General features: G+C 43.0%; 1 protein-coding gene across 1 annotated transcript in view; it reads right to left on the bottom strand.

Annotated features, from left to right (window-relative positions):
• Positions 1-9034: 9034 nt before the first annotated feature.
• Positions 9035-24187, bottom strand: part of LOC147446438 (protein LATERAL BRANCHING OXIDOREDUCTASE 1-like) — an 84205-nt gene continuing 69052 nt past the window's right edge. Inside the window, exons 2-4 of the mRNA XM_086525656.1 lie at positions 11871-12124; positions 9666-9993; positions 9035-9579 (exon numbers count right to left, since the gene is read on the bottom strand). Coding sequence (XP_086381782.1) covers positions 9337-9579; positions 9666-9993; positions 11871-12124 — 825 coding nt within the window. The 3' untranslated portion in view covers positions 9035-9336. The remainder of the gene's footprint in view (positions 9580-9665; positions 9994-11870; positions 12125-24187) is intronic.

Here is a 24187-nt window from a genome sequence, read left to right as displayed (position 1 = left end):
ACTAACCACAACCAAAGATATTAGACAAGTTTCTTAAAGTTCAATCTATTTTTGTTATTTTTTTAAATCAATATAGATACTAGGAGCTCTACTTTTGCTTCTATCTTCATTAGACGTGGGAAAACCCGTTAGTGAGAGGTGTGCAATCTCCAAGTTATCCAAAAATTAAAAAGCATCTTCACCATCCTTGCCAAAGAAAGTTGAAAATTTCATATTGCCCAGCACAAACACTGAACTTTCTCTTTTTTTCATTCAAAATGTCTTTTCTCAATACATAATACATAGAGAGATAACAAGGAAACTCCATATTATATAAGGATATAGACAACGTATCAAAGGACATATTATTATGCACTAAAGGGAGGTGGTGAATGGCTCTGCAGTTTTTTTTATCAAACCTTGTCGTGTAACTTCGAGTTTACACGAAGAAAAATGTTACCATATACATGTAGTAGTGATGTGTGTGAACACACTTAGAACCGCAGGGGTATTTTTCTTCCCTCACTGGGTGAAGTTGTCAAGTTTGATGCATTATGCACATTGCTGTTGCAAGGGTCACTTTTCAGAAAAAAAGGACTAGACAACGTGCAGTTGATTAGGCTTTTATTGTTGCTCAAAGAAAGGGTGGTAACAACAGTGCAACCACTTCTTATGGTTCTTCTGCGAGTGGAAAATCACATGTTCCTAATGCTTCTGTTGGCAGCAATTCGTCCGAAAATTGTGGTGATAAGGGAAAAAAGAATCTGCGTTGCCATTATTGTAAATCTAATAATCACTTAATCAAGCAGTGTCCTAAGTTGAAGGCCAAAGAGGCTAAGAAGAAAGAGGGTGATTCCACTGCAAATGCTAGTTCCACGACAAATGCACCCATTGTTGAGTCTTCTGTGAACGAGGACTATGATGCTGAATGGGCTTTTAGTGCAGAGTGTACCTATAATCATGCTGTCCATGATGCATGCATGTAAGTTGCTGCAGATTCACATGTTTGGTATTTTGATAGTGGTGCTACAAAGCACATTACCTCACATCGTGATTTGTTCACCTCTCTCAAGTCTCTCCCTCATGGGAATTTAGTCACTTGTGCCAACAATTCTTCTCATCTGGTTCAAGGAGTTGGAAAGATTGTGCTTACTGCTGCAAATGGTAGTTCTTTCACACTTGTTGATGCACTTTATGTACCTGGGATCAAGAAGAATCTTTTGTCTATATCTGCACTTGCTAGACTTGGTCTTGCAGTCAAATTTGTGGATGACAGATGTACAATACATGATCTCAGTTTCGATGATGAAATTGTTTCATCTAGAATTTTATGCCGTGGGCTGTATACGCTCACTTTGTATGACAAGTGTGGAAAAATTTTGCAAATGCAGTTTTGGATTCAAAGACTATTTCAGATGCAAAACTTTGGCATGCACGTTTTGATCATCTGAATTTTGCCTGTTTAACTGTGTTTGCAGAAATCTCATATGGTTGCTTCTTTTGGAATTACGGTTGCAGGAAAACACACATAGCTTGGAGGAGACAAAGGAAGCTGAAGGCACACAATAGAGACTGTATTACTTTAGTGTGCAATAGAAAGATAGATAGCCCTAGAGTGATGGGTGTATATATAATGCACGGGGAAAAAAACCTCCTAAAGAGGGGAAAAATGCCCCGGCAGTCCTAAGTGTGTTCACACACATCACTACCACATGTAAATGGTAACAAATCTCCCTTGGAGTGATTTGGTGATCTAGAGCTGGCACATGAGTAAAGGGAAGTGCCATACCCTGAGGACATGATCGGTTCACAAAGGGGAGTAAGCCCAAAGCTTTGCGGAAAGCTTCAAACTTCTCACGAGACAATGCCTTTGTGAAAAGATCTGCAAGGTTGTCCTGTGTTGGCACATAAGCCAAGATGATCTGCTGCTGCTGCGAGCCTATCCCTGACATAGTGGTAATGCACCTCAATGTGCTTTGTGCGAGCATGAAAAACTGGGTTCCTCGCAATTGCCAATGCGCTTTGACTGTCAGTGTAGATAGTGTTGGCAGTGTCCTGTCCAACACCCAAATCATCCATAAGGCGTCTGAGCCATACACACTCAACCGTAGTTGTGAAGACTGCCCTGTACTTAGCCTCACAACTCCAAGTGGCCATAGTAGGTTGCTTCTTGCTCAACCATGACATACATGAACTGCCAAGCATGAAACAAAAACCACTTGTGGACACTCGTGTGTCAAAACAACCAGCCCAATCCGAGTCTGAAAAAGCATGTAAGTCTGACGGCAATGATCCCCCCTTGGGATAAAACAAGCCAAGATGTAACGTGTCACTCAAGGAGCATAAAATCTCGTTGACAGCCTGCCAATGCTTAGACCCTATGCTATGCATAAATCTACTGACATGTGAGACTGCAAACTGAATATCCGGCCTCATGTTGCATACTTAAATGAGGCAGCCAACAATAGTTTGGTAACGAGTGAGATCAGCAAGATCACCAGCATCATGTAAACTTCAAACCTGTTTCCATGGGAGTGGCAATAGGTTTTCAATCCCCAAACTTACATAGCGATGTCGCTATGTAACTTTTCTGACACACGGCAATACCACCATCACATTGCTTAAATTGTATGTCCAAGTAATGATGCAACAACCCCAAATCTTTCATCTTGAAAGTAGCATTCAAATCAGCCTTAAATTCAGCAATATGTGCATCATTGGGACCATCGATGAGCAAATCATCCACATAAAGAACAACAATGAGAAGTGCATCGCCCTCACGCTTGACATACATTGTGCTTTCTTTTGGACTGTTACGAAATGAGTGTCAAATTTCTCATACCAAGCACGAGGAGATTGCTTCAATCCATAGAAAGCCTTCTTACATCTGCACACTTTGTCCTCTTGTCCTTTCTTGACAAAACTGCAAGGCTGCGTTACATAAAATTCCTCAAATATGTCACCATTCTAAAAAGTAGTAACAATGTCTGATTGATGTACATCCCAACCAAAATGAGCTGCCAATGCACATAGAAAACGAACAGTAGTCATACGACAAGTGGGAGCAAAAGTTTCTTCATAATCTATGTCTTTTTGCCGTGCATAGCCTTTTGCAACAAGCCGAGCCTTATGGCGATCAACCTCACCATCCAACTTGCGTTTCAACTTGTAACCCCACTTTGTATCAATGGCCTTTAGGACAGGAGGCAAATCACATAAAGTCCATGTGTCATTTTCTATAAGTGCATCATATTATGATTGCATGGCAGCCATCCAATTTTTTGAATTTTGTGCTTCATCAAAAGAGAGAGGTTCCTTAACATCATGTAGGCTAGACACAGCCAAAGCATAACAATCTAATGCATAAGATGCATGGCAAGAGCCTGGACGAGTACGACGTGACAAAGGTGCATCCAATTTACTGTCACGCAATGTATGCACCAACCATTTTGGCATACCTCTAGCCTCTTCATTTTCAGCCCTTTCCTCATCAAGTACATCATGTACATCTGCATCAGTAATAGGCTGATTTGTAACATTTTCAGAAACCCCCATAGGCTGTATATTTGCCTCATTGGAATTTACATTTGTACTTCCACCATTGAAAAGAGGCAGCAAAGTGTCATAAATGTCCCGTGAGCTTACATTACTGTCTCTAGTACATGACATCAAAGGCTGAACAGAATCTTCTACAAACACAACATAACGTGAGACCAAAATACGCTATGTTTGCGGATGATACAACCTGTAACCTTTGCTTTCAACACTATAACCAACAAAAATACATTTGACAGCCTTATCATCCAATTTTTTACGCTGCACTTGTGGCAGTAAACCATAAGCCAAATAGCAAAAAACACGCATGTGCTCAATAGATGGCTTTCTATCATGCCATGCTTCATATGGAGTCATAGATTGCAATGCTTTTGTAGGACACCTGTTGAGTACATAAGTGGCGCACATGACAGCCTTGAGCCAAAACAAATGTGGTAAAGCTTGACTCTTGACAATACATCTTGCCATTTCCGTAAGGGACATGTTTTTTCTCTCAGCAAGACCATTTTGCTGAGACGTATACGGCACTGTACATTGGTGCTTTATCCCACGACTAGCCAAAAATGCATTAAATTCATAAGACGTATACTCCCCCCCTTGATCGGAACGGAGGGTGTCCATAGTACATGTCGAGACATTTTCAGCCATAGCAAGAAATTGCTTGAAGCACATGAACACTTCGGACTTAGCTTTCGACGGATATACCCATGCATGCCTTAAGTAGTCATCAATGAAAGTCACAAAGTACAAGTAATTTCCCAAGGACAGAGTTTGCATAGGCCCACAAACATCACTATGCACAAGTTGCAATCTACATGTAGCACGATCTGACCCATCCTTTGGAAACTTAGCACGTTGCATTTTACCCAAAATATAGTCTTCACAAACATGTTTGATAGGTGCTTCAAGAGGCGGCAAAGAAGCAACCGTATCAAATTTCTGCAAACGCAGCAAACTGACAAAATTCAAATTCCCGTTTTGCATATGAAACAGCCCTTGAATCTACAACTGCATTTGCAAAATTTTGTCCACACTTGTCATACAAAGTGAGCTTATACAGCCCACGGCACAAAAGGCCATATGCAACAATTTCATCACCAAATTTGAGATCATGAATTGTACATCTATCATCCACAAATTTAACTACAAGTCCAAGTCTAGCAAGTGCAGATACAAACAAAAGACTCTTCTTGATCCTAGGTACATAAAGTGCATAACAAGTGTGAAAGAACTGCCATTTGCAGTAGTAAGCACAATCTTTCCAACTCCCCGAACCGGATAAGAGGCATTGTTGGCACAAGTGACTAAATTCCCATGAGGGACAGACTCGAGAGAGGTGAACAAATCACGATGTGAGGTAATGTGCTTTCTAGCACCAATGTCAAAATACCACACATGTGAATCTGCAACAACTGACATGCATGCATTATGGACAACATGATTATAGGTACACTCTACACTAAAAGCCCATTCTGCATCAACATCAGCATCACGGCCTCCTTTCATAGAAGACTCAAAAATAGCTGCATTTGTAGTGGAACCAGCATTTGCAATGGAACCATCCTCTTTCTTCTTTGCCTCTTTGGCCTTCAACTTAGGACACCGTTTGATCAAGTGATCATTAGCTTTACAATAATGGCAACGCATATTCTTTTTGCCCTTATCACCAGAATTTCCAGACAAATTGCTGCCAACAGAAGAACTAGGAACATGTGATTTTCCACTCGTAGAAGAACCATAAGAAGTGGTTGCATTGTTGTTACCACCCTTTCTTTGAGAAGCAATAAAAGCCTGTTCAACTGCACGCTGTCTAGTCCTGTTTTTTCTGGAAAGTGACTCTTGCAATAACACAATGCATCAAACTTGACAACTTCAAGATTTCCTTGGGTCATAAGTCTCCAAGTACTAGCAAAAGGCATCAAGAATAGTCTGCACAAGGGAACTTTCTGAAATGACTTCACCTGCAGAAATAAGTTGCTCATCATTGATATCCTTGACACCAGCAAGGAAAGTGTCCATATCATCGTCCTCATGCATAATATTCGACTCCAGCTCTTTACGCAGCAATGCATTTTTTGCCTCATTGCGGCTTGCATAAAGACCAGCGAGAATATCCCAAGCCTGTTTTGCAGATTTCGTTGAACCAATGTGAGGAGTAATGGTGCGCTTCACAGACAACGCATGAGCCTACGTATCCTTTACATCCCAAGGAGCTTGTTTTGTCATAGGCAAAACAACTCTAACAACAACAATCCTTGCAGCAAGGCCTACAACATCCTCAAAATCGCTTACATCCTCAGAACAAGGACGTACATCAATGCCTTGCACAATATTCCAGATGTCCTTTGACACAAGAACATGTTGCAACATGTAAGTCCACAAGGGGTGATTGTCCCCATCCAATCTGTCCTCAACAGCAAACATCTTGAACACGTCTGTGCTGTTGTTAGTCATGGTAAAAGTTGCACCTGATGTGAAAACTACCCAAAAAGCGGAGAAACAAAGCGGGAACAACACGGGCTATATAGCACAAACCGTAGAAGACTGTAAGGGACATGTTATGCAAAAAACGGCACTGACAAAAATTCTGCAGAAAATGACGAAATAGTCTATGCAGTACTGCCAGTAGTTGAATGGAGGCCGAAATGAGCCCGAATCAAAAATCTGCGCAGACTAAGATCTACGAGCTTGCCCAAAGATTTTTTGTCGACCTGCAAACGCTCGCCAAAGCTCACTAAAATCGAAGAAGTGAGCAGGTGTGTGTTGGAGCTGCTGACGTCTAAGCCCGGGAGGACGCAACCTGCTCTAATACCAATTGTTGAAATTAAGGTTGCAGGAAAACACACAAAGCTTGGAGAAGACAAAGGAAGCTCAAGGCACACAATAGAGAGTGTATTACTTAGTGTGCAATAGAAAGATAGATAGCCCTAGAGTGATGGGCGTATATGTAATGCACGGGGAAAAAAACCTCCTAAAGAGGAAAAAAATGCCTCGGTGGTCCTAAGTGTGTTCACATACATCACTACCACATGTATATGGTAACAACTTCTTTATTGCCTCTTGAAGCACATAACCAACACGTTTGTGAAGGCTGTATTTTGGGTAAGATGCAGCGTTTTTAAGTTTCCAAAGGATGGTTCAGTTAGGGCCACATGTAGGTTGCGGCTTGTGCATAGTGATGTTTGTAGGTCTATGCAAACTCCGTCCTTGGGCAATTACCTTTACTTCGTGACTTTCATTGATGGATTACTCCAGGCATGCATGGGTATTTCCGCTTAAAGCAAAGTCCGAACTATTTATGTGCTTCAAAGAAATTTTGGCTATGGTTGAAAATGTCTCAAAATGTACTATGGGCACCCTCCGTTCCGATCGAGGGGGGGAGTATATGTCTCATGAATTTAATGCATTTTTGGCTAGTCGTGTGATAAAGCACCAATGTACAATGCCTTATACACCTCAGCAAAATGGTGTTGTTGAGAGGAAAAACAAGTCACTTACGGAAATGGCACTATGTGTGGTCAAAAGTCAAGTTTTGCCGCATTCTATTTGGCTTGAGGCCATCATGTGTGCCACTTATGTACTTAACAGGTGTCCTACGGTAGCTTTGCAGTCTATTACTCCATATGAAGCATGGCATGATAGAAAGCCTTCTATTGAGCACATGCGTGTTTTTGGCTGTTTGGTATATGCTTTGGTGCCATAAACACATCGCAAAAAATTGGATGATAAGGCTGTCAAATGTATTTTTGTTGGTTATAGTGCTGAAAGCAAAGGATACAAGTTGTATCATCCACAAACAAAGCGTATTCTGGTTTCACGGGAGGATGTGTTTGTGGAAGAGTATGTTCAGCCCTTGCTGTCATTTACTAGAGACAATAATGTAAGCTCACAAGACATTTATGACACTTTGTTGCCTCTTTCAGTGGTGGAAGTACGAATGTAAATTCCAATGAGGCAAATGTACAACCTATGGGAGTTTTTGAAAATGTTACAAATTAGCCTGTTATACTGATGTAGATGTACATGACGTACTTGATGAGGAAAGGGCTGAAAATGAGCAGGCTAAAGGTATGCCAAAATGACTGGTGGACACTTTGCGTGACAACAAATTGGATGCACCTTTGTCTAGTCGCACTCGTTCAGGCTCTCGAGGCATGCATTTTATGCATGAGATTGTTATGCTTTGGCTGTGTCTAGCTTACATGATGTTGAGGAGCACAGAGTTCAAAAAATTGGATGGCTGCCATGCAATCAAAATATGATGCACTTATAAAAAATGACACATGGACTTTATGTGATTTGCCTCTTGGCAAAAAGGCCATTGGTATGAAGTGGGTTTACAAGTTGAAACGCAAGCTGAATGGTGAGATTGATCGCTATAAGGCTCGACTTGTTGCAAAGGGTTATGCACAGCAAAAAGGCATAGATTATGAAGAGACTTTTTCTCCCACTTGTCGTATGACTACCGTGCGTTTTCTATGTGCATTGGCAACTCATTTTGGTTGGGATGTACATCAATCAGACATTGTTACTGCTTTCTTGAATGGTGACATATTTAAGGAAGTTTATGTAATGCAGCCTCACGATTTTGTCAAGAAAAGACAAGAGGATAGGGTGTGCAAATGTAACAAAGCTTTGTAGGGGTTGAAGCAATCTGCTCGTGCTTGGTATAAGAAGGCTGACACTCATTTGGTCAATTCGTCAAACAAGGTTTTCGTAACAGTCACAATAGCACCAATTACAACAATGATGAGACCACAATATACATCATGTATTTAAGTCCACATCAAGCTCTCTATGGACTATACCTTACAGCGAGAATTTTTTGCATTGTAAATGTGAGCAAGACATGTGGACAATGGTCCAAAAGCAGATAATATGAATCATTTCTTTGCACTATAGCGTGAGCTCTAGGGCAATGATAGTGCCTTGGCCTTGGGGGCAAGGAGGTTGTGGGTTTGAACCCATTAATTAAGTTATTTTCCTGCTATAGAATTGAGGGCTTATATTCCTTGATGATCTCGGGTCGTCAATCTTGAGTAGCCTGAGGGTATTGTGTAGTCTCACAAATGGTCTGATCTTGGATCGTTAATCTTGAGTAGCCCAAGGGTATTGCAAATGGTCCGAAACCCATCATCCTCAATTTGTTTCAATCCTACTCATCTTTATTGATTCATCCCCAACAATGGCCATACTACAAATCATGAACAATAACTGACTTTTATCCGACTAAACAAACAAGGCACTAATTTTCACTCTTTCAAAACTTGCCTTAGAGAAATGATTATTATTTAGTATGAAAATGTTTTAAAATTAATCTATAGGCATGCGTCAAAATTTTTTGGGGCTTATATCAAGGATATAAACTATGAATATTGTCATGCTGAATAGATGTACACAAAGGTTTTGAACTTGTGCCCTACATAATTAACACCTTTCTAGTTTCATTGGTGTATACAACATTAATAACATAAGAAAATCTCCTACTTACAACTGCATAAGCATCAACCCTTTTTGTTTCTCACCAATGGAAATGCCCAAGTGCCACTAAGGCTTGCCCTTTGGGGAGGCTAGAAAACCATGACCACCTTGAACAATCCTTTAACTAGCATTGAGAAAATTCTCTTTGTGCTCAACTATCCACTTTACCCTTAACTATAGCTAGAATTTCCAGCACTGTAGCAATACAAGTCAGCTATTATTACAACAAACAAGCAGGCTCTCATTCCCTCCCGAAAAAAATTGGATAATAACAACCTTGTTATTGTACATTGGAAATCACGTGCGTGCCTCGATCATCCACTAGATAAGAAGTGAATTTATTCTGTCTTTACCCTGTAATTCCTTGTTCATGTAGGTTGCTAAATAGTCTCCATATTTGATTGGCTTGTAAATTGCAGTATTTTGCTGAGTTCCCTTGGGAGCTATTGGACCCAAAAATGCACTTACTGTGGGTGCATAAAAGACCACAATAGATATCCTTTCAGTATCGCTCCTTACGACAGCCCGGTGCTCCATGCTTGTAAACCTTCCATTGCTCACTAGCTGTAACATGAAGATAGTTCATCATCACTGCCAGGTTCAAAGACTCTAGCTCTCAGATCCTAATTCAAGATTCTCACAGAATTTACCTGCATCATATCACCCATATTCACAATAAGAGCACCTGGAATAGGCTTCACAGTCCACCACAATCCATCCTTCTTCACTTGCAAGCCCTCCACCTCATCATGCAAGAGCACTGTTATGGCTGACCCGTCAGAGTGGGGACTTAGGCCCATGACCAGATCCGGCTGCTGACAACGAGGATAGTGATTCACCCTCAGCACAACTTGAGCTTCATCACCCCCAAAGGCCTCTTCTAAGTGGGAAAAGTCCAACCCGAGGCTCTTCGACAAAATGCCTAACATGGTTTTTTCAAGCTTTATCACTTCTGCCCCATATGCTTCTATGGTTTCTCTGCACAAACGAAAAAATGTTTGCAATGGCATTCTGTTCATTTCCTTCTATACCAACAAGGAACAAATTATGTATGATAGGTCCTCCGTGTGTGTGTGTGTGTGTGTGTGTGAGAGAGAGAGAGAGAGAGAGAGAGAGAGAGAGAGAGAGAAAATGAAATGAAATGTTATATTAACGTCTTCAAAAGGCCAAAATGACCTATGAGACCAATCAGTTACAAAATAGTGAATCTAATACCATGTCTGGGTACAAAAGAACTAGAAAAGAACTAGAAGTGGAACAAAATACTACTACTACTACTACTACAATCTAAAACTACGTGGGTGTAGCAGCTGATACAATAGGTACCCGGTAAACTGGATGTAACAGTGTGTGAAACAAAGATGGAAGAAATGGTGAGGATCCATCCTCATCTGCACTCTGAATGTCGAGAGAGTATGGCTCGAATCTTCTGTTGTAGTCTCTGTCGATGCTGTGTAGCTCCTCTCCTCAGTCGCGGTCGTCTGTATCTCTGTAGCTCCAATGCTCGGTCGATGAGAGTGCCAGTAGTGGTCGAATGAGTGTGGGACGAGCTCTGCAGTGGTGGCTGCTCCTCTGGCTGTCCCATATCTAGTGAAAAGAAATCTGTAATGTGTCTCTGGGACTGCCTCTCTCTAGCTCTCCCCAGTAAAGTGTCTCTATACCTGTGTAACTCAAGTAGATATAGTCCAAGACATCTCTGATCCTCATAACTCATGACCCTAGATAGAGGACCAAAACCCTCTCTGAATAAGCAGTGGAAACGCCCCCGTATCTCATAGAACACTGTGCAATGACATATGTAGTGCAACTCTGTCTCTGGCTCTCTCTGGCATAATCGGCATATCCTGTTGTCTGCTGGTATCCCTCTGAATCTACCAGTCTCAATCTCGAGCTGATGTGAGGATGTGCGTATCTGACCAATGGCACAACGCAAACCATGAGACATATGTGTGTCCATGTAGCTGGGTCGAATCACAAACCCATCTCCTGTGAGGTGGAGAAGATGCTCTCTATAGAAAGCCATCTTCGTGCTCAACTCCTGAGGCGGCTCTATCCATGTCCTCCTGGTGTCGAGCTGGATCAGGTCCTGACGAATGAGTCTAGTGATCTCCACCCGTGTCAGAGACAGCGAGGGTGCCTGAAGAGAATACTGGAAAGGGGGCAACCTGTCCATGGTGAAGCCATGCGTCTGAAACCATGAAGTCATCTGTGCATACCAGCATGGAGTGTCCCCCTGTAGAGCTAACTGTCTGGAAGACTCAAGGGCCAGTCTAGCATATCTGTCTCTAGTAGTATCCCATAGGCTGTGCACAAAGGACACTGATCTGGTAAGCGCCTCAATCTCCATGGGGGGGGCAGCTAGCTCTGCTCGAATGATCTGTGCATACCAGCATGAAGTGTCCCCCTGTAGAGCTAACTGTCTGGAAGACTGAAGGGCCAGTCTAGCATATCTGTCTCTAGTAGTATCCCATAGGCTGTGCACAAAGGACACTGATCTGGTAAGCGCCTCAATCTCCATGGGGGGGGCAGCTAGCTCTGCTCGAATGATCGCGAGAGAGAGAGAGAGAGAGAGAGAGAGAGAGAGAGAGAGAGAGAGAGAGAGAGAGAGAGAGGTTTTGACGTTGTAGGAACAACCCCAAGAGACCTCAAAGATCTATCCGATGAGTCTTGATCACAAGACGTGTTATTCAATAGGGAACTTAACCAATCTACCACACTGAGAGAGAGAGAGAGAGAGAGAGAGAGAGAGAGAGAGAGAGAGAGAGAGAGAGAGAGAGAGAGAGAACTTCATGTAGTGATTTGAAAATGTAGGGCATACATAGCTATGCTTAAAAAGAATGTATAAAGATGACTACCTGTAAGCTGCAGGCTTATCAGGCCAATACTCTGGGTCCTTGAGAGCTGGAGGTGATATGTAATTTATTAGTGCATCCACCCAATCAAGGATGGTGTCCTCTGAGATATCAAAGGTGCGGCCATATCCTGTTGGATGATATGGCTCAAATTTCATTGGCCGTTTCATCTTTTCTTCCATAGGGAGATTTAGGAACTCTTTCACTACCCTTCTCACATCCTCCATCAGAGAAGTAGAGATCCCATGATTAATAACCTGTAACAGAAGGCCTCTCTCTCTCTCTCTCTCTCTCTCTCTCTCTCTCTCTCTCAATGCACACAAGCTTTCAAGGGCCAAGGCTCAAGCTCTACCCTCTCGAGTCTCGACTGTCAAGTTCTAGTTAGCGTGCAAGCTCTCTCTCTCTCTCTCTCTCTCTCTCTCTCTAGCGTGCAGGCTGACGAGATGCTCTCCCCCTCGCCATGGCTGGACTGCGCAGCTTCCCCTCTCTCTATCTGAACTGAGCAAGTAAGGCTGACGCACTGGCCGAACTGAGGAGCTGCCATAGTTGGCTGAGCAGCAGGTGACGCGACGGAAGCAATCACAAAGCAGCCCCTTTTTCCCTTGGAGTGCAGCAACAGCCACGAAGCAACATCCCCTCTCTCACGAGCTGGATCGAGCAGCGATGGAGGAACCCCTTAATCCTCCGGACGACAGCACTTAACATACTCCGCAAAAGGCCAAACATACCTTCCGAAGGAGGGTACGAGAAAGCATATTTTCCCCAGGATCAGAAAGAGTAGGAAAACTGTCCAAGATCAAAGATGAACTCATGTACGAGAAAGTGCAGGTGATGATTAAGGTTGAGCTCAGTCTTATGAGGAAGGAGATCGAAAGCGAGATGTATGTAGCTATGGGAGTTCACAAAGCTGAGATGTATGAAAAAATGAAGACGGATGGAAGAGGATCTCACTCATGCCCAAATCGCATAGAGAAAGGAATGCATGCCACATGTGATGGAGGCTCGAAAGGATGAACATGCCCGCTATATGTGGATTAAAGTGCAGGCAGAAGACCACCATCCGTTGTACATTGCAATATGCTACTTTGCACCCTCAAACACTGGCTATGCTGGTCTGAATGGGCAGTCCCCATATGTTAGATTTACACCAGTCTGCCGCTTCACAGACAGGTCTAGGGCATACATGTACGGCTAGTGTGCCTCCGGGCTGGCCACCCATGCTTGCATATGCATATAGGCTGCATTGTCCGCCCGCCCATCTTTTGGGCCGACAGCCTGTTTTTGTCCAGGCGCCCATCACACAGGCACATATCCACTTATAGGTCGTGGGTATTTTACTGGTGGTTGGTCGTGGGTTTTTTGCCCGACCTCACCCTGGGGTCCAATATAAGGACTGTGAGGGGTGAGTCTTGTATCACTTCACAGTGTGCTGATAGTCATGGGGGGGCTGATCGCCCCATCTTCCCTACATTAGCGTTTTGGTGTTGTGTTCTCTCTCTCTCTCTCTATATATATATATATGTATATGTATATATATATATATATATATATATATATATATAAAACTTTTGATTCCCTTGTTTCCATGCCATATGTAGAGGTCATTACTTTTACATGTACATTTTCCTACCCCACCAGATATAGATACACCTTTATGCCATGAGCTTTCGCAATATTATTGATCGATTCCATGATAAGAACCGTCTTCTTAACTCCAAATAAACCAATTTTCTACCTTGACAATACGGCGAGTTAATGACTGATTGACACTCCTAAGGAGCCAACTGGTTACTTCACGAACGTAGGGCTGACAAAATTAATTCAACTAATTCATTTCTTTATTCGCACTAATGCCACTTTTGCTTTCACTGTTACTAGATCCACTATTGTTGTTATCTACGTCTTTTACTTTACTTATTAGTTAATATTGTTAATGGAAGCAAGCTACATGCTCTACTTGGAGGGCAAAGGTAGTCGGGCTTCCTTTCCATCGATATCATCAACTCTGACTATTGAAACAAACCTATCTAATATAATGCTAACAGGAAAAACTTTGAACCCTAATAGAAGAAAAGAGCCAATACTCGAATGTTCATAGCATGTCACGCCACCCCTATTTATGATCGACATAGCCACACGTTCATGCTAATTCTAGTATCGGCTTAAAGTGTGTTTTTCCATGCCACTTGGTTTTTTTCTTTATCCTAGTATCGTTTGCATTAGTAGTCCCAAAGCAAGCAAGTAAAAGCAGTCTTTGTTACTACATTCTAGTGACCCTATCACATATAGTTAACTGATAGGTGTAGATTATCAATAGAGACAATAATTAAACGCTTAAGCACTACCTTTATTTACAAAAGTATAGTGATAAGTAAAGAAAACTATACGTCGTCGTCATCTGTCTCTAGCAGTTTTCAATATCATATAAGTGTATGAAACGAAAGTGCTAGCAAGTATACCGCTGTTTCAATTCAAATTACGCTATTTGTTCCTTGAATTCGAAAGTCATCAAGTAAGCTAGCTTTCAAGCAAGGTTGGCAATAAAAAGAATTATTGAAAGAGAGAGAGAGAGAGAGAGAGAGAGAGAGAGAGAGAGAGAGAGAACATGTGTAATGCAGAAAACATCAAGTGTTGGTTTCTCAAGAAGTATCTTTTTGATGCATTGGTGACACCGACTATTCTTTATGGAGTTGAAGTGTGGGACGGGAACATCTCAAAGTCTACTTGGACAGAGTTTGAGAATGTGCAAAAGCGTTTTCTTACAAACTTTTTCCAAGTTAAGACAGAAACACCATATACGCTCCTACTTCTTGAGTCAGGATCTCTTTCAATTGAGGTTATGGGCATGGAAAGGGTTGTGGAGTACATGATAAAGATGCGTCAAAACCCCTCACATCGACTTCCTACAATTGCATGGGAAGCAAGCAAAAAAGTTCAAAAGACACATAAAAGCAAGATCTTGAGCAAGGGATGGATGCAAGACATAAAGAAGTGGTTTGGGAGATGGGATGCATTACACTTGCTACATGATGCTTCAATTGACTCCCAAGTGAATGAAGCTTTTCTACAACTCCCATGTATTACGGCTTGGGAGAAATCCGGTGGGTCACACTTCATACATTACACCACCCATATTGCCCCCAACTACAAAACCATGTTCTTCGCTGGAAGAGGAAACCGTACTCACACTTACATGCTTGAGCCTATCCCCTTGTCAGCGATAATCACTATCGTAGCCATTCGGCTTAGCTCCCATTTCCTTCGATGTGAGACAGGGTGTTGGGGCAATGGAGAAGAGTCAAATCGACTGTGCACATTATGCTCACTACAAGTTCGAGAGTCCGAGTACCACACACTACTACAGTGCTCAGCTTTTGGTTACATCCGAACTTGCTTCTCTCACATTTTCAGCCATGACTTAGACCTACACACTTTCCTCTCCCAGCCACAGTATGGTCTCTCCATTGCGACTTTCATCACCACAATTTTGGAGCATCGAGAGTCACTCATCAGCCATACACATACATCACATGTAACTTTGGTCCCATAGGTCATATTTGACCTCTGAGGACAATCTCTCTCTCTCTCTCTCTCACATGGTATCAGCAGCTTCAGGATCTTCATGGTTTGGGCGCTTCACCATCCACATCAGGTACTTCTCCCAAGGGATCAAATCAGAAGCCAGGCAAGCGATGGAACTCGCAGAGTTTTCATCGCAAAAGACCTTCTCCACCTGCGTTTTTTGCTCCTACATTTGGCGATCATCTCCTGGCTGTCAGCGCTACACTTTTTCGGCACTTTTTGGGCCCACTTTGGGTTGCTACATTTATTCCCCACCCTCCCCAGACCCCCTACACCGCTCCGGACCATGCCGGGAGCGTACGAACATGCTGAAAATCGCTGGACAGCAGCGTTTTCATCACCTCGCAGTTGTGTTTTTGTAACAGACTTGGACACTCCAAGTCGAGAATCTACCGCGACACCTCAAAAAATCACCTCAAAACAATTGTACAAGAGTGTAGGCAGGCACTCACTCACAGGCTTTGCGTCCACATGTCATAAATGGGAGCGCATAACAATATAAAATATACTTGGATAAATAGAATTTATCACTTAATACTGAAGCCAAAGGATATAGAGAGAAATAGATAAAGAGAGAGATAGAGAGTGAGAAGATCGACACAGTACTGGGGACCAGAAGATGGGCTGGTCCCCCCCCCCCCGCGTAATAGTATCTTTATTACTGAGGAGAAGTCTATACAAGCACTTGAACCGAACGTATTACCACATTCGTTCTAGAATAAAACTTGATGGTTCCTGGAAGCCTCAGCTTCCTATTCCTAGGGCAAAACCCTATTCCAAGGAACTTCCGTTCCTTATTCCAAATCCTCAAGAACCAAGGTTCTCGCCTCTAGATCTCACCTTCCAGACTCGGGGGCATGATATCCCTGCAACTCTCTTTTCCAACTCTGTTTCCAGAATCCTCTTCCCGCGGGACAACTCTGCTTTCCCGGACAAGAAGTCCTTACTTGGGAATCCCAACTTCCGGATCACAACTTGAGAGACTACCTCTCTCCGATCCGTGGATCTACTTCCCAAACTTGGGTACGAAACCCTTGGGCTGATCTGGCTCTAGTTCCTCAAAGCGCTTTTCTCTTGTAGAAGCTCATGCCTTCCTTTGCTCCAACTCCCTCACTAAGAGGAAGTACACCTGTAAACAAATACTCGAAGTTCATAACATGAAAGTCGTTACCTTCAAAGTCTCGACCCTCGAAACGCAACTCGGTTCTCGAAAAGCAATTCCCCGCAAGAGATCTCTACATAGAAATCCTCTCTTTCAATCCTACACACAAAAGAGGTGTGTTCTCGGGTTCCTTCTCGTAAATCAGCCCCGTCTACGACGTCTATGGGCTGAAAACAGAGAAAAACAGCAGCTTGTCGCGATGGAAACACGCTCTGTAGGCACTTCTTCGTGAGGGAACTCGCGCACTGGGTCTTGGCGACATCTGGTACACTTGGGGCAACCATGGGCATCACTGGCAACGTCTTCTTTACGGCTGAAATCTGCAGCAGCATCTTCTCCTTGTCTCCTTTGAGTGAGGACATGCGATGCTTTTATATCTCTTGACCACGGCAAGAATAGCGTTGTTCCACCAGAAAAAGAGAGAAAAAAACGTTGGCTGATCTGTTGCCTTATTTATCAGATGGCTGCCCACTTATTAAGTGGGCGGCTGGTCACCTTTAAAAATGGTCCGAATCTGTCGAAAAACTCAATAAAACCTTTAAGTTAAAAACAATGCTTTCACAGCACTTCCCAGGCGTCCCTGGATGCAATACATGCACAGTTGCAATGCAAACATAGATTTCCTCGACTTCCTCGTGGGAAAGCATCTGCTTTCCTAAAAAGCAATCCCGCTTTCTCAAAAAGCATCTGTTTTTCCTCAAAGTTTCCTCTGAACCCATCTTCATCCAAGTGCTTGCTTGCTTTTCCTTGTGCACAATACCAACACAATTCGGAATTTCCTCCTGACTATGGATATTCCCTTTCCGATGCACTCATCACCCACCTTGTGACGCATCAAGAATACCCATCACCTAGTCCTTTCCTACCGAACTTACAGTACAATCTCCTTCGCGATGCTCTATGTCACGCATCCTATGACGCATCAGAGATGTCCGTTCCCGGATGGTCGGATACTTCTTTCCGATGCTCCCTGTCACCCATCCGATAGCACCCGTTCCTGGTGGCCTTACAGCATTTCCCTTTCACAGTGCTCCCGTCATTACTTTGAATGACGCACTAGGAATACTCTGTACTCGGATGTCTCCAGTGAGAAAAACCCTCTCACTTAAAATTCCAATAATCCATTTAGAATTATTTTTCCTTGGTGTTCTAAGCGAAAAAACCCTCACTTATAAATCCAATAATTCATTTAGAATTATTTTTCTGTCGGATAAAGCCAATTTAGCAACATCCCTCTCACTTATAAACAGTTGTCCTGGACTGTAGAGGTCCAACTAAACTGCCGGGGAGAAACCGGAAAGATTTAAAATCTTGCTCAATAGTGAGTTGAGCTAGTCCTTTCTCAAAGAGAACTTAAAAATTGAATTAAACAAAAATTCAATACTTACCTTACCGGTTTATGTCGTTCATTTAGTACCTCAAGGATATCCTTCACCATTCATCAAACTAACGAGCCACGTAAGAACTCATCATTCACGTCTTTCTGAGAATCTGTTAGCTCAATTCCACCTTCTCAATCTCAAGAAGAATAATCCTCAATTTAGGTCTATGTCCTTGCGCATAACCTTGCGCTATTAGTCCTGAGGCTATTAAAACTCTTCTGTCCTCCCGCATAGGGCATGTCGAGAGCATTAAGCTCATGTGAATCTTCCTGTGGCAGACAAAGTGTGTCATCTTACCGAAGTAAGTTCTTATTCCGGACCTTTGCTTTGGGTAGGCCAATTGTTCTGATCCAAAGTTTCCTTATCCGAGACTCTGTTAACTTGATTCCGTCTTTTCAAATTCGAGAAGAATAATCTTCCTAGAAATCAATCTAGGTATCTGTCCTTGCGCATAATCCTGCACTGTTAGCCCAGAGGGTATTAAACCTCGTGTCCTCCCACATAGGGAATGCCCAAGTCATAGAGCATTAAGCTCGATATCTTTCTTTCACAATTTGCCATCACCTTAAAGAAGGTTCTTGTTCCGGGCCGTCGCTCAACGAGGCGGACGGTTCCAATCCAAAGATTCCTTGTGCACGGCGGCACTTCCTTCCAATCTTTTCCTCTTGCGAGTTATTACTACCAGCATTGTTTTCCACACGCCCATTAGAGTCTCTTCCTTACAGAATCATAAAAAATGATTCACCTTGCGAGCATCAATGACGCCTTGCAAAATCTTAGGCAAATAGGATTTTAGCCATAGCATTTTCTGGACGTACGTTCAAACCCGGTTCACAATAGAGCGAACCCTCTTTGATTCTTACCATTTTGAAACGGTTGGCGAACTATCTTCTTACAAACATAATAGTTCGAATTTATTCCAGTAGCATGTAAATGCTACTTGACTTGCTCATGGAGAAACATATACCGCAACCAAAAGTTGCTTCTATAATGGTAAAAGCACCTAGCGTACTCAATGATCAACGATCATCAGAAAACCTCTTCTCCGTAGAGACTCAAAGTCCTTCTACCGAACACATCTCAAATAGAGATTCTTGTGTCGGAATATCCTTGCGCGCAAAAAGGCGCTCAAGAGAGTATAACAAACTCCCGTCCAGTTCCTAAAAAGGAAGTTGGTTCATCTCATTCCGTTCAACAAAAAAAAATTTCGATTGGTAGATGACCTACCTTAGCATAGGTCTGCATCTTCGTGTGTTATCCATGTACCCAAAGGTGTACCTAAGTTTCAGTGAGCCTGGGAAATTACCTTCCCTTCATAAGATCCTTAGAGCGAAGATGCTCAACCTGACGATCCCTTGGCTCAATCTCAGAGCAAAACCCGCTCATCAAATAAACTAGGATTTTAATCCTTGGATTCCTTGATCATAAGCCGTAGTCGTCGCTTGTTCCTTCCCTCGTAAAGAGAGTATTCCTTCACGTGTGCGAAAAGCACTACTATATCTTCCCTTACCGGGTAAGGGGTGTAGGCTTAAAGAGAACTCAAGCTTAATGAAAGCTTTTCTTTGCTTGTAAGCTCAGAATGGTTCCTTCATAATTTCCTACCCGTAGTAGCACGTAATCTGTTCGAGAGTTACCGGATACCAGATCAATTATGGACCTTCTAGATGGTTAAGCAAAGTAGTTCATCGTATAAAACAATGTTCTGACTCATTCCTACTCTCATAAGCACTCAAGAGTGATCAGTCCTGGCTAAACTTATGCATTCCTCGTGCAAAAAAGAAAACGCGCTTTGTAACTTCCTCAAAGATGTAACTTTGATCAGACTTGCCCTCTCACTTGAAGTTTGAGGGTCTTCTATTCAAAAACTTAGGAGTCGATTGAATTCCCTTACTCCAAACTTTCTCCGGATAGCAACGTATCCTTCGAAGAGAGGTAACAAAAATTCATTGTTTCTGTGTTCAATGGTTCCCATCCCACTGTGGGGATTAGATTCTATGTACACTGAGGTGTACACTTTCAACTTGTACTGCTAACTCCAGCATCCGCTACAAAGTATCTTGCGGATGCGTTTAAAAAAATTCAGGCAAAAGTCCTTCGTTGAATCTCTTCATCCTTCCTCCCTCAGAGAGGGTCAAGAGTGGAGCTACCTTGGCAAGAGTGAACCAGTACTTGCTTTGACTCACTTGTGTTCCTATTGGGCAAACCGATCCCAATCTTCTTGGATGCGTTCCTCAAAGTGTAGAGGGAAAAAAAAAAAATGTTGGAAAATTCAGCCTTGAATTGAATCCAAGTCTTGTTGTAAGTTCCTTGCAGAGACTTGGTATACCACCAAGTACTTGCAATCCCCTTGAGGTGTTTGGTCACATGCCTCACCTTTAACGCTCCTCAGAAATTGCCGTTTGCAAACGCAACTTCATACTGTCGAATGATAGCGGTAGCTTTCGGGACATCCTCCCTTCCATCAAAAGTATCAAACTTGACCGAAGGGTTCTGAGGTCTAAAGACCTTCATATCCTTCCCGAAATGACGGGATTTCTTGGCTATGGTTCTGGATTGATGTTCATGGATATCTTCTGGGTTCTAAAGTATCTCGAGCATTCCGCTCCTCAGATTCTCTAGGTTCTTGAGCATCATGCTCTTGTGGACAACCTTCACAGAGAATCCCAAGTCTTGTGTCGATTTCTTGCAAAGAGAAAAATTTTCCCCACTCTGCGAGCTTTTTCCTGCAGGGCTTAGGGTTCCGCCTGCTTACTTCTCTCTTGGCTTGTTGTAGACGGTTGGATAGTTTCACTATGTGGGAACGTTCTCTTATGAGACGGGCAGCGAATTGGTTAGTAATTACTACGGTAATTACTATGGTAAACCCAAGGTGTATAAATAGGGCCCATTACATTGTAATCGGGTTGGCAATTGTTGGCATTCGGGTTAGCATTTTGGCAACATTTGTACTTGAGTTGTCAATCATTGGCACTTGTTGTCGGCTGTACTCTCTTTGTAAATCATATCATACTCACTGTAATCTTTTATCTATAATTCCAATCATGGCAGATATTCCAGTTACACTTACTTTGTGTCCAGTACTCTGAAGCTGAATCTGAATATTATTCTCAGTTCATAAGTCTGATTCTTATTCCAGTATCCAAATTCCAATTCAGTTTCTGATTTCTGTCGAGTCTACTTTCTGAAGTCTTCTAACACTAGTAGCTAAAATCTTCTAACATTGGAATTAGCTGTCTCAAGAGATCAGCTCCAATTCCATTTTGGCGATCACGGTGGCTCGAGCTGAAGCTCGTTGACTGAAAGACTCTTCTTCCAGTTGGAAGTTTTCAGCATGGCACCCAAATCCAGTCATGGCCGGAAGTCCACCATCCGTGTTGATCCTATTCCTGAGGAGTCACGAAGGGAGTCTGACCCCAAGCAAGAGAAGATGACTGACACTGAGGCTCAGGAGGAGCATAGTCACGCTGATGAGGCGCAGGACTCATAGCACTCCAGTCATTCTCAACGTCGATGGGCTGAAAGGGAAGCACGGAAAGCCAAGAGTTCTCGGTCCTGGCAGGGAGATGAGGGTACCAAGGGAAGTAAAGGCAGTCACTGCACTTCTAGCAGACAGACCAAAGAAGACACTGACACCGAGACAGAGACAGAGATTGATTGGGATGCTGACACTGACAATTGCAAGAAGCCTTCCAAGCGTCATTCTAAATCCAAAAAGAGAAGCGGCAGGATCAATGGTAATCGGAATGATTACACAGCTTCCCTGAAAATTTCTTTTCCAATATTCAAGGGAGGTAAGAAGAAAGGATGATCCAGACGTTCACATACAGGCTTTTGAGCAGTATGCTGAACTGAAAAATATTGATGAAGATGATTGGGGGGAATATTTCCTGCAAACCTTGAAGGAGGCAGCGAGGAAATGGTATTACCATTACCCCGCCTGCCAGCTCATATCATACAACAAATTGCTTAAAGCCTTCAGATTGGAATATTCAGAAAACAGAGGGGATGAAGATATCCTCTGTGAACTAAATAAAATCAAGCAGCGGAATCTCTCAGTCCGAAGTTATGTGGAAAAGATCAAGGAGCTAACCAGGCAGTTACAGGAACCGCCATCTGAGAAGAGGTTGAGGGCATGGTTTCTGAATGGTTTCCGAAGCAAAAGCCTGAGAGAGGAGGAGGTACCAGCTCCTACCAAGAAATTCAATGATATGGTCCAAAGGGCACTGAAGCTGGAACAGCAGGCCAAGAAGGAAAAGTCACAAAAAGCGAAGGTCCAGTAGCAGTAGTTCTGTTACTGAAAGTTTTGATTCCAGTGAGGTGTCCAGCAGCTCTGAAAGCAGTTCTAATGAACGAGCCAAGGAGAAGTCAAAGAAGGGATCTTGGACCAAGAAAATTGAAGAAATGGCTAGACAGATTGCCGAAATTAGCCACACCAGACAGCAAGTTCGGAAGATGGAGACTTGGTGTTCGAAATGCAAATCCAAGGACCATATCTCCAACGAGTGCCCGCAATGTACTTACTGTAAGGCTTTTGGTCACTTATGGAACAATTGTGGTATCGGGATTCACCACTTTAAGAAGGGCAAAGACCTGTCAGTGGTCGCCTATACTGAACCTAGAATCCGCCAAAGTATCTCAAGAGGAGAGACCAGGTACCAGTGGTACTGGTCAGGGACGTGGCCGATTCCAAACAGGTATGGGCCGAGGCAGAGGGCGTGGCAACTTCCAGAATAGGAGTATGAATTGCTACACTTGTGGGAAGTATGGCCATTTTACAGCCCAATGCCCAGACACACCTGCACCTATTGCTCCTGAGGCTAAGGCACCAGAGCCAGTCCCAGTACGGGTAGTCACAGGAAGCAAGGGTGTAGTGATTGAAGAAATTCCAGCTACTTCAGAAATACCAATCAATACTACGAGCAACAAGTGGGCTCAACAAAGAGAAGTTTGGAAGGCCAAAGGTAAAGAAAAGGTGGTAGATGAATGGCAAGAGCTAGCGGCTAAAATCATGGAGGATTTGGCCAAGAAGCTGCCAGAGCAGCCAGAAAGTTCTGAAACTCGAGTCATTCAGAGGATACCGGCCCAATCAACTGATAAAGATCAGTCAATACCGGCCATACCTGAGACCATACTGGCTGCGGTACAAGGAATGGTTGATGAACTGAGAGTTGATGGAAGGATTGGAAGTACTGTAAAAGAGGAGTGGCAGTGTGAAGATACCATTTCTTCGAGCTCTGACAATCAATCTGACCAAGAAAGAGAGGAAATCCATGTCAAAATTTGTGATAGAATTCAGAAGTTGACTGTAGAGCTGGAGGATATCAGAAAAACCTTGCCTGAAGTGGCCAACTTTATCAGACAGCGCAGGAAAGCTAAGGCGGAGGCCAGAACAGTGGACCCGACCTGACGGCCGTTCGAGATGATGAAGTTCCACTCATTCAGGTGGACTACAAGGTTAGGACGCAATGGGAACCTCTCTCAAGTGTTATCTTGGATGGAGGAGCAGGAGTCAACATAATGGGAGTTCATCTCCAACAGAGAATGGGTATCACGAATCTCAAGCCAGCACCATTTAAAGTGCGAATGGCAGATCACAGAGTGGTACAAGCGACGGGTATGATTGAAAATATGCAGATAAGAGTGGACAAGGAAAAATTCAAAACCAGTTTCTTAGTTCTGGATGTGCAAGGGACATATGGGATGCTGCTAGGGTGCCCATGGTTGAGAACAGCACATGCTGTTCATGATTATGCAAATCAAACCTTAACCATAGCGGGGACCAACGGTAGAATTCAAATCCAGATAAACAATTCTAGGAGCTGGAAAAAAAGAACTGAGGCCGAAAGAGTTATGCCAAAAATACAGGGCCAAGAAGATAGAAGGAATGTTAGCGGCCATGAACATATTCCCTTTAGCAGAGATTGACTCGAATGCAGTCTTATTGAATAAAGAGCAGGCCGACAAGCAGAAAAGGCAATTTTCCGATCAGTTTATTGAAATCAACACAGGGAAAAGAACAGTTCAGTTGACTGGGAGGTTGGTGGAATCAGCTGATACTGGTATGGTAGAGGAACCAGTACGCTCTGAAGAACACGCAGTGGACCAAAATGCTGATTCAGAACTGAATGGACCATCCTAGGATTATGCTGAAGAGTCGACCAAACGAAAAGGAGGCGAGCCTAATTGGTTGCTTC

The sequence above is a fragment of the Adiantum capillus-veneris genome, chromosome 12 (assembly GCF_014529385.1).
Source record: "Adiantum capillus-veneris isolate H3 chromosome 12, ASM1452938v2, whole genome shotgun sequence".
Taxonomy (NCBI): Eukaryota; Viridiplantae; Streptophyta; class Polypodiopsida; order Polypodiales; family Pteridaceae; genus Adiantum; species Adiantum capillus-veneris.
This window is presented reverse-complemented; position numbering and strand designations above follow the sequence as displayed.